Source organism: Leptonychotes weddellii, chromosome 12 (genome assembly GCF_054177405.1).
Source record: "Leptonychotes weddellii isolate Sample4059 chromosome 12, ASM5417740v2, whole genome shotgun sequence".
In the NCBI taxonomy this organism is placed as follows: Eukaryota; Metazoa; Chordata; class Mammalia; order Carnivora; family Phocidae; genus Leptonychotes; species Leptonychotes weddellii.
This window is the reverse complement of record NC_138380.1, coordinates 70,919,831-70,931,529: the sequence shown is the minus strand read 5'-3', so window position 1 is coordinate 70,931,529 and position 11,699 is coordinate 70,919,831. Positions and strand designations below refer to the sequence as shown.

General features: G+C 33.5%; 1 protein-coding gene and 1 non-coding gene across 2 annotated transcripts in view; both read right to left on the bottom strand.

Moving 5' to 3' along the window:
• Positions 1-2,727: 2,727 nt before the first annotated feature.
• LOC115939652 (uncharacterized) overlaps positions 2,728-11,699 on the bottom strand; it is a 248,716-nt gene continuing 239,744 nt past the window's right edge. The window contains exon 5 of the mRNA XM_081800625.1: positions 2,728-3,072. Coding sequence (XP_081656751.1) covers positions 3,000-3,072 — 73 coding nt within the window. The 3' untranslated portion in view covers positions 2,728-2,999. The remainder of the gene's footprint in view (positions 3,073-11,699) is intronic.
• Positions 4,179-4,280, bottom strand: LOC115939725 (U6 spliceosomal RNA). The gene has a single exon (XR_004074492.1). It is a non-coding gene; the product is annotated as a U6 spliceosomal RNA (small nuclear RNA).

The following is an 11,699-nucleotide window of genomic DNA, read 5'->3' as shown; positions in this document are numbered from 1 at the left end:
TTGGTAAAGAAAAGTACAGGCAGAAATAAAATCTATTTTAATCACTAGGTGTGTGCCTTAAGAACAATTGCATGACCAAAATCAAGTATAGCTTTTAAGTGGCAAGTGGTAGAAGAAAAACTAAACTTCGGGAAAATCAATCTTTGAATGAGGAGTGGTTTGAGAAATGTTAGATCTTTCGATCTGTAAAGGACTAAATGATAAAGACTTTAGTTTTAATTGAGTTAGATTTACATTGTTCCATTTAAATGACTCTTAAAACATTCAGAGTATTAACGGTCTCAAATATAACAAAAGAAATGGGGAATAATTTAATAAATTATAATCCTGTTTTAAAGATTCAGATTTAAAGATTTATTTATTTATTTATTTGAGAGAGAGAGCAAGCACACAGAGGGAGAGGGAGAAGCAGACTCCCCACTGAGCAGGGAGCCCCATGCAGGGCTCGATCCCAGGACCCTGAGATCATGGCCTGAGGGTAGAAAAAATGAATGTTTTATTTCTTAGATAAGATTACATGTTCTTATTGAGGAAGTAAATATCCAGTGTAGAAAATTAGAAAATAAAGGGAGCAAGAACAATATGAACTGTCCCCCAACCCCAAACATACTTCCAGACTTTTTCTAAGGATAAAGACCTTTTTTTTTTTCTCTGAAATGTGATCTTACAGTACATCCTCTTTTGTGACCTCTGTTTGTCATCATTTGTCTTCATTTCACCATTTCTGTATTGTACCTTTGTCTCCATTTCTTCTATTTTCCATTGCACTTTTTGACTCTTTAATGCAGATTATATTTAAATTATCTTCATTAAACCTAAAGTTGTTCCAATCAGTACCTAAGAATCGTTTTTTGCTTTGATGTCTCTAAAATTTCTTTTCACATTTATTTGATTTTTTTTTAAGATTTTATTTATTCATGAGAGACAGAGAGAGAAAGAGAGAGAGAGGCATGATGATGTGGGACTTGATCCTAGGACCCTTGGATCATGACCTGAGCCGAAGGCAGACACTTAACCAAATGAGCCACCTAGGTGCCCCAATTTGATGTTCTTGAAAACTTCATCTGTCACATTTGCTTATGCCTCCACCTGTTTCAAAAGTTTTTACGACCAAAACATCTAACACTTATGAAATGGGAAAGAGGATAACTGTCTGTATTTATGTATGAGACTAATAGTATCCTTAATTACTAACATAATATATACTGAAAACAGTTCTATTTTTAAAAATGTTTTTGTCCTTGCTCTATATGCTTAGGGGTGTTCAGTTAAATTAATGTGTTTTAAAGGCACTTGGACTAATTCCACTTTGGGTGTTTTTTTTTTTTACCATCAATTCAATACATAGTTTCATTTGTTTCAATTTGCTTTCAGGTTTTAGGAATGCTATTTTTTTCCCTTTTAAATATGTTTTGTTTTACAATTATACAGAATATTTAGATGGTTCTAGGAAAAAACCTATGAAACAGCATATTCGAAGAAGTCTAGCTGTTATTTCTGTCCTCTTCGTCCTCTTCTCTCTTATTTCCCAAAATATCCATATGTTTTCTAATTTCAAAATTATTTTTCCAGCTCTTACAATAAGCTATATACATATGTATATACTAACAGTTAATATGTTTGCTTTTATATATTTTTTAAAGATCTATTTATTTATTTGAGAGAGAGAGGCAGGGGCAGAGGGAGAATCTTAAGCAGACTTTGCACTGAGCAGAGCCCTACACGGGGCTCGATCTCATGACTCTCAGATCACAACCTGAGCCCAAACCGAGTCGGACGCCTAACCAATGTGCCACCAGGCACCCCTGTTTGCTTATATTTAATGTATTCCTATTTATACTTAACAGGTTGCATATACTGTCCCCTTCTTAGGTACACAATAGCATATTACACCACTCTCTCCATCTAGCTTTCTTTATTTACCAATATATACTGGAGAAAAATCCTTAGTAGTTTATAGACATATTCCTTTTGTGTGTTAGGATTAGTATTGCCTAGAACTCTATTGGTCTACTTTACTGTGTGTATTTAACTAACCCATGTCCCTTATTGATGTACATTTGGGTTTTTTCCCCAGGCTTTATTTTTCAGGTATTGCTACCACAAATAGCCTTTTACACATCATTTTATTTTTCATATTTTTCTCAGTGTATCTTTGGGATATGTTCTTAGAAGCAGTATTACTGGGTCACAAAACAAATGCAAAAATGTTGCTGGTAATTACTAAATTTCCTTCCAAAGTGGTTTTAACATTTTGCATTTCCATTACCAATATAGGAGAATGTTTTATTCTCTTTCATCCACACAGGGTATTGCCAAACTTCTGGATGTTAGCCAATACAATATGTGAGAAATAGGATCTCCGGGTGGTTTTAATTTGCAATTTCTTATTATGAGCAAAGCAGAACATCTTTCCATATTTTTCAGAGCATTTCTATTCCTGTTCTCTTTGAGCTACCTGAATATTTTTTTCATTTTTCTATAGCACTGGGACTTGTTTGTTTTTATATGTTAATAGATTTAACAGATTACCCATATCTATTGTACAAATTATTTTTTTTTCAGTTTGTCATTTTCTATTTTTCAGTGGTGAATTTATCAATTTACTGATATTTTCCATTATTTTGTTTATAAATTGTGTCCTAATATGGACAATTTTCTCCATTTTGGATTTTTAGTCAAACCTACCACCTATGTTCTCTTCTAGTACTTTTAAGGTTTTTCTTTTTTTTTTTTTTTAAATGTCTAACCCATTTAGAAGTTATCCAGCACATGATAGGAGGACTGGACCTACATTTATTTTCTCTATGTAGCTCTCATTACACAAACTTATTTATTACAAAGTTGTATCTTTTCCTCTCTGATTTGAGATGCCATTTTTATCTTACACTGGCATTGCATCCTCAGTTTGGAATATTTCCAGATTTTCATTAATGAGGTATGTTTTTAATTAACACTGATTTGTTGACGTGAATGGGACAGTTGTCCAAAAGAACATCCTACCTTCTGATTTTGTCTGCTTGTTTCCTCTTGATGTCCTTTAGCTTATTGCTCTGCCATATTTTCAGTAAACTGTAAGTTAAATGTAAAAGCTTGATGAATTCAAATGAGACATTTTTGATTAGAATAATCATTGGTGAAATTATATACCTCATAGTATATCACAGCAGAAATTACATAATATCTGGTTGACCTACCCTCAATGATGCTAAAATTATCCACCACACTTGTTAACATAAATGATCTCTCTGTTGTACATTTTTCCCTTGAGATATGTCTAATAACAAAAATTAGGATTAAGTTTCTTTAAAATAGATTGATATCTTTTATAAAAATAATACACAGACTAGAGGACAAAAATAATTGAAAATGTGTTTGTTAAGGTTGCTAGAGTTACAGGTATTTTCTTTTCAAAATTATCCTTAATGTTGTATTTTCATGTACTTCTACTTTTATTTTTTATTTTTTTAAATGTTTTATTTATTTATTCATGAGAGTCAGAGAGAGAGAGAGAGAGGCAGAGGCAGAGAGAGAAGCAGGCTCCCCGCCCAGCAGGGAGCCAGATGCGGGACTCGATCCCAGGACTCTGGGATCATGACCTGAGCTGAAGGCAGACGCTCAACCATCTGAGCCACCCAGGTGCCCCTCATGTACTTCTACTTTTAAAAACTTATTTATATCATTATTAAAACAAGGGTCTAAACTATCGCACCCAAATCATATCAGCAGTAGATATTTTAATTGGTTTTGGGCTTTTTGTTTTGTTTTGTTGTTGTTTTGCTGTTGTTGTTTTGTTTTGTTTTGAGAGAGAGAGAGTGCACACGGTAAGGGACTGGGGGAGGGGCAGAGGGAGAGGGAAAGAGAGAATCTTAAGCAGTCCCCATGCCCCGCACAGAGCCCGTCATGAGGCTAGATCTCAGGACCCAGAGATCATGACCTGAGCCGAAATCAAGAGACAGACATTCTACTGACTGAGCCACCCAGGCGTCCCTCATCAGTAGATATTTTAATGACATATGTATCATTCAAACATTTTCTCTTTTCACTTATTCCCTTATTCCAAGCAAAGGAAATGGAAGAATAGGTCCATATTAAACAATTTTAAAAAAATTGATGATTGTAATTTCTGATTTAAAAAATGTACTTATTATTTATTTTCAATTTTTTGTTTGTTTTTTATGAATTCGTTTTTCATGAATTTGCATGCGTTCCTTGCAGAGTCCATGTTAATCTCCTCTGTATCATTCCAATTTTAGTATACATGCTGCCAAAGAAAGCACTGTTTTCAGTTTTATAGAATTATTACTAACACACAATTAATCAATACAATCAAGATTTGACAGGTAATTATTAAACAAATCATTTTTAATGAGATGAGTGAGTTTTTACTCTAATTACTTTATGTAGACATGGATTAATATAACTTATTTCTAGAATCATCCAGGATTCATCCTCAAATTTACTCCTCTTTTTCATGGTTACAAATGCCAGCAGTAAGCAATATATTTCATATTTTAAAAAATAAATAAATGGAAATGAAAATTATTCTAGCAGAGATATATCACTCAATTATTTAAACTTTTTCTGTGTTGTATGCCAAAATTATATTGTGATCTTTTAACCAAATTACTTTTAATGATTTATTAGCTGACAACTCAATTAGGTCCTCCTTTAATTTTGTTGAAAGCAAACACTGGAAACCACTAGAATTGTAAAAGCATTTGTTACCCAGTCATCAAAGTCAGGCACATCTTCAACTTTCGGGAAGTTTAAAAACAGGCTATACTAAGACCCATCAAGTTTCTAGGTTTTCATACAAATGTCTGAAGTTAAAGGAGGTTTCTTAGGCAATGTTTTTTTTCGCTGTTTCGTTGTTTGGCACACTGGGGATTTTTACATATAATGCCAAATGCACCATGGCGAGATCCAAGATATGTGAGAATAAGTGGAAGAGGGAGACGGGGTCAGAAAAGAGAACTGGCATAACATCTGCAGAAAATATCTATTCCAGTCCTCTGTCCATTTTAAAATTGGATTATTTGTTTTGTGGTGTTGAGTTGTATGAGTTCTTTATATATTTTTGATATTAATCCTTATCAGATACGTCATTTGCAAATATCTTCTCCCATTCAGTAGGTTGCCTTTTGTTTTGTTGATAGCTTCCTTCACTGTGCAAAAACTTTTTAGTTATCAAACTAGTAGTAGTCCCAATTGTTTATTTTTGTTTTACTTCCCTGAGACAGATCCAGAAAAATGTTGCTAAGGTTGATGTCCAAGAGTTTTCTTTTAGGAGTTTTATGGTTGCACGTCTTACATTTAGGTCTTTAATCCATTTTGAGTTTACTTTTATGTATGGTGTACAAGGTAGTCCAATCTCTTTTTTACATGTAGCTGTCCAGTTTTTCCAGAACCATTTATTGAAGAGACTGTTTATTCTCCATTGTATATCCTTGCCTTATTTGTCATAGATTAAATGATCATATAAACATGGGTTAACTTCTGGGCTCCCTATTCTGTTCCATTGACCTATGTGCCTATTTTTGTGCCAGTACTATATTGTTTTGATTACTATAGATTTGTAATAGAATCTGAAATCTGGGATTGGAATACCTCCAGCTTTGTTCTCCTTTCTCAGGACTGCTTTGGTATTTGGAGTCTTTTGTAGTTCCAAAGAAATTTACGGATGGTCAACAGACAAATGAAAAGATGATCAACATCACTAATCATCAGGGAAATGCAAATCAAAACTACAGTGAGATATCAACTCACACCAATCAAAACAACTAGTATTAAAAAGATAAAAAACAACAAGGGCTGGTGAGGATGTAGAGAAAAGAGAACCTTCATGCACTATTGGTGGGAATGTAAACTGGTGCTGCCACTATGAATAGTAGTAGAAGTACCATATGATCCAATAACACCATTAGGGGGTATTTACCCAAAGAATATTGAAACACATATTTGAGAAGATATACACAACTCTATGTTTATTGCAGCATTATTTACAATAGCCAAGATATGAAAGCAACAAAAGTGGCCATCAGTAGGTGAATGGAAAAAGAAAACAATGTAATTTAAGGACAGTATCATTTCAAGGAGTTAAGCACATCATTTTTCCTAGTGCTTACACACATAATTTAAAAATAATTTTATTATAATGAAAGGAAGATGTTATTTGAGGGTTATTCTAAGCATAGTGTAGTTTCATGGATGAAAGCATATGGCTTTTCCCAAGTGCTTGTATACCTAAATTCAAAATCATTTATAAGTTAATGAAAGGAAGATGTTTCTTGACACCCACACCACACATACACCACAGACACAACTGACCTGTATCTCTAAACAACACATATGCACCACATATAACACACATACCACACACACACATACACAGCACAGATAAGTCACACTCACCAAGACACACACACCACACACAGTACACATATACCAAGCTTATATCACACACACATCACATACACCAAACACACACCCTACACATACACAGCTCACACAGAACATATACACTACATACATCATCCATACATCATGCATACACATCACACATAGAGCACTCACAACACATAACCATACATACCACACATATAACACACACACACAAGACATAAACCATGTAACAGCACATAGAATATGGAATATTACTCAGCCATAAAAAATAATGAGATCTTAACATTTGCAACAACATGGATGGACCTAGAGGGTATTATGCTAAGTGAAATCAGTCAGACAGAAAAAGACAAATACCATATGATTTCACTTACATGTGGAGTCTAAAAAAACATAACAAATGAGCAAATAAACAAAAACTAAAACAGAATCATAGAAAACAAGCTGGTGGTTGCTAGAGGGGAGATTGTGGGGAATGGGCAAAGTGAGTGAAGAGGATTAAGATTAGTCATAGAGATGTAAAGTACCACATAGGGAGTATATAGTCAATAATATTGCAATACTTTTGGTGACAGATGGTAACTACACTTATCACGTGAGCATTTCATAATATATACAATTATTGAATCACTATGTTGTGCACCTGACACTAATATAATATTGCATGCCAACTATACTTCAATTAAAATAAAAGTGGGGAAATGGTGTAATATCTTGACTACAAGTATGTTCCAGACACACACATTTTAGCAGAGAGTATTCATGAAAGTTGAGAAGTGGAGCGGGAAAGTGACTTCCTTAACACTGTTCATACTTGCTTCTCCCTCAGAAAGTAAGTTTTTCAGGGGAAAATACCTCTCAGTTTGAAGAGCACAGTCATAGGTCATAAAAAAGTCATGTACAGTGCTTCTTAAAGTAAAAAAAAAAAATGTTGATAGAAGAGATGCTGAAAAGTTTCAAGAAACTAATTTAGCAACTAACATGTCAACATTGTCTAACTTCACTTCTCTCCTTGATCTTCTGGAAACCTGTATGTTCTCTTTCCTGAAAAGACTTAAATTGAGTCGGTTGAAATCTGCTGTTCCTCAGATGAACATAGTTTGAGCCAAATAGCAGCCCCCTTCCACATGAAAAGATTCTCAGGTTTAAGGGTTAGAAACTTCAGAGACCTGGCATTTAGCTTATTACAACAGTGACACGTAGTCCTCATGAAGCATGAGATAGACGATAAAATTTAGTAAATATTGTCTTCAGTATTATTATAGGAGGTATTAGTGCCTTAATATACTAGATATTAATGCCTTATTATAGTGTTCAAAATACAATGGTATGTTTATGCATATTTACACATTGTTATGTATTGTATATAAATTATTATTTGACATGTTATATATTAGTGCTTAGGGAAAGACTCTATAAAGTTCCACTTAATTTTTGTTATTTGTTTTAGCAAGCTGAATTATGCATTTCTCTATGAACAACTACTATCACTACTAACTTAGATTACTTAAAATAAAAGGCAATCCAGAAAGCATTGGTAGTAAATTGACATACACGTGTCAAAGTATTTAAAACGTTTTGGTGTTAGGTGAGGTATGATAAATTAAACAGAGATGGAAAAATGAATAGAAAATTGCACAGATGTTACGCATGGTAAGAATGTTTTTGATTCAATTCTAGGATTTAATAATATTTTGATTTAAAGCTTAGACAAAATTCAAATCTTTTAAAATTGAGGCTCATTGGCAAATATTAATTCTTTTTCATTTTTCATTTTTCCCTTAAAAATAAGTTACCATAGTGTATTGAAGGGGCCATTTGTACATTTAATAGTTCTTATTAAATAAGAAACATTCAGACCATTTCCTTGAAAATACGTATGGCTGTAAATACTAATGGAAAATGTTCTTGGCAAGTTAATTTTGGAGCTTGCCAAACCCCAGACATCTTAGCAATGCTTGAAGATGTTATAATGAACAAAACATACTACCAGTTCACTGAACCTTGGAGTTATGTGTCAGGAAAGTAGACAAAATAACAAATATGTTGTCATGCTTTCACTAAACCAAAGCCATTCTCATGCGTCTGAATTTAGACTGAGGGCTTCTTCCATTTTTTAGTTCAGCTGTGGGATGTGTTAGTGCGATTAAACCACTGGCAAGTTCCAGTAGGACTTGCCATCAGTTGCTTATAATTATCTCTGAAGAATTTTCTGAAGATTTCCATAAAAGGATAAGGTAGCATTGGATGAGTTGTCTAAAATTTACAGTAGGGGATGAATTTCCTACCAGTGATTCATGGAAGTTTTTTAATTAGAAAGAAATTAGTAAAAACACACGCCATATACATATATATATATGTATATCTATCTATATCTATATCTATATCTATATCTATATCTATATCTATATCTATATCTGTCTCTCTCTCTATATATATCTGAACCTTACCAATACGTTCCTTGTAATGGACCACAGGGCTGTGCAACCTCCTGCTGTTCATGATACTAAATGTGAACACATGAGTAATAATTCCTCTTCTACCTGGCCAGAGACTATTTTCTCCTTCAATTTATTACCTAAAGCCTATACCTAGACAGTCATTCTTTCAGATGAATTAAGATTAGACATATATTTCAAACACTACATCAAGCCCTATATAGCTTATGTGTATATGAGGAATTTCACTTTTAACTCGAGAACAATCCACACACTCCATCATATATTACACATTATATAAAGCTACAGGGGACTCCAGATCATATGAAAATTACTTGATGAATGTTTTGTTTTTAGTCTGCTTAAATTTGGATGCCTCTAAACTGAGATAATAGAAACTCTTTCTTGGGGTTCTTCTGAGGAATTACTAACAGAATTCTGGCAAACCAGTGGAGGACAGAAGGAATAAAGAGGCAAGTAAAGCTAGCAGCATGCAGTGCATTCTGATTTAGAAATATCCAAAAGGTTGGGCCACAAGTGGAAAAACCATTGGAAAGCCATGAGTGCAAATGTTTTAAGAAGACAAGAATTCTAATTAGCCTGGATGGGGAACTCAGCATGAGGCTAAATAGTTGGTTTGATGTTTAGAGTCGTTATACTGGACTGTGTCAGTAGGATTACACCATACCATTGTGATAACACAAATGTTAAACAAATCACCCATCTCAGAATTTCCTAAACAGTGCTTTACAGCCTTTAGAGAATTTTTGTTTTTAAATATTGTAGTGTTTTTTTCTTTGTTGGATTCCCTAATGAATTTAGCAGTCTTTATACTTAGCAGGAAATCTGGACTGATCATTTGAGGCCTGTTTTCTTTATCCATTGTGGAGTACGGGTTTACTTTTGGACACCTAATAAATCATGATCTAACATCTAAGAAACAGACTTATTGCCACATTGCTAAATCAAAGTGAAAAAAAAGCAGAATAAATGACTGGTTTATCTTTCACCTATAGGACATTAATGAATCAAGAAGTGATATTCTCTAGTAATGATATGCTAGACTCTAATAATACATCTATTAATGATGTTAGAATCCTGGTCTTACTATGTAGAGTTAGTAATGGTTTTGTATTTGAAAATGTTAAGCCCTTCCTTGTTTGTAGCTCACCAAGGAATAGGACCATATGCGATGCTTTTCTATTTCAGGCAATGCCCCCACTGCTGGATAGATTGCTGTTGACAGCTTTTGACCAGAGGGAGCCATTAGATTTTGCTGGCTAGCAAACAATTACAGCTTTGATATGAGCTACAAGGTAAAGATGAAAAGGAATACCAATGCAGAAAAATATGCTAGCTCTGTGTGGTCTCTAGACCCTTCCTGTGCAAATGAAAAATTATTTAGATGTAAAAACTAACAAAAGAAAACCAAAGAGAAAAAAAAAAAATCCCAAACTTATCAGGATTCTAACAGGTAAAATGAAGACTGAAAGAGACCCGGAAGAAAAACAGTAGAAACTTCATACCACCAAAAAGGAATTCAGAGGATTTGTTTGAAGATAACCAAACGTGTCAATTCATGCTATTGGTGGAAGAGGTTTGAATTTCTACATTTGGAAATACACCGATTTTGTTCCTAGCACTGTAGTCTTAGGATAGCAGTTGTATCTTATATACATAGTGATGCAACAACACATTTAAGCTGATCAAGCTTGTGGGTGTTGCCAAACAACAAGATAACAAGAAATATTTGTATTATCTGGGCATTGCTGAACATAAGATAAATCAGTAATTTCTTATTTAAAAATACAGCTTAGACTAAAAACAAAAAGGCAACAACTATGGTGAATTTAAGACTCCATGGATACTGTAGTTACTAGAAAATCAAACTTAAATGTTTGTATTGATAAGCACACCTTTCTTTGACAGAAAAAAAAAACTGTACTTAGATTCTGAAGTGAGTCTTACACAGAAAAGATAAAAATGCTGACTTCTCTATGTACAGCGCTCCGTGTACTGAGATTTTTATGAAGTGGAAGTAAATAATCAGTAATCCATAGGTTAAACTTTGAAATAAAAAGGTTGTGATATCCTAAGGAAAATGAAACCTTGTAATCTTTTACTATGATAAAGTAGTGCCATATTCTTTTATTAAAAAGCCCACGGAAATAGTCTTGGTAATTTGCCAAAGTACTAATACACCATTTAATTTTTCTTTTGTTTTTAACTATTCGTATTAGAATCACCATTTTTTCCTTCTGGATATTTTTGTCAGTATCTATCTAATATGAATAGAGTAGAAATGGACTTATTCAATAGGACATATCTAGTTTGGTTTTAGTATATTAGCTAAAAATGTACAGTTTGGCAATTATATACCGCTCTGAAAGGTGGGCATCTTCTATAAATACAAACCAACCTTCTTTTAGAACAAAGGCATGTTAAATATTTCCCCCCACATTTTCTTTTGCAAGATTTCTGAAATAACATTAAACTGTTTTAATATGGTTAGTACCCTCTTCAGTTAAGACCGATGGTCTGGGTTTTGGAAATAAAACTATGATTATGGTAAACTTACATGATGACACTTAAAATAGAGTTTCTTCCCTGAATCAAAAGGCACTATTCAATAAGCATAGTGGATAAAATGTAATTTCCCTTATAATAATATGGAGCCAGATAATAATCACTTCCTAATTCAGGTTTGGAAGCTTGCCTCAGTTGACACTTTTCCTCCAAATTTGAGGTTCATTAAAGATCTGGCTGTCTGTCATATATAACTACAAGCAGATAATCTCATCTTAATAGGGATATTTAATTTTTATTTTCCAAGTATATAATTGTTTCTGCTTTGCT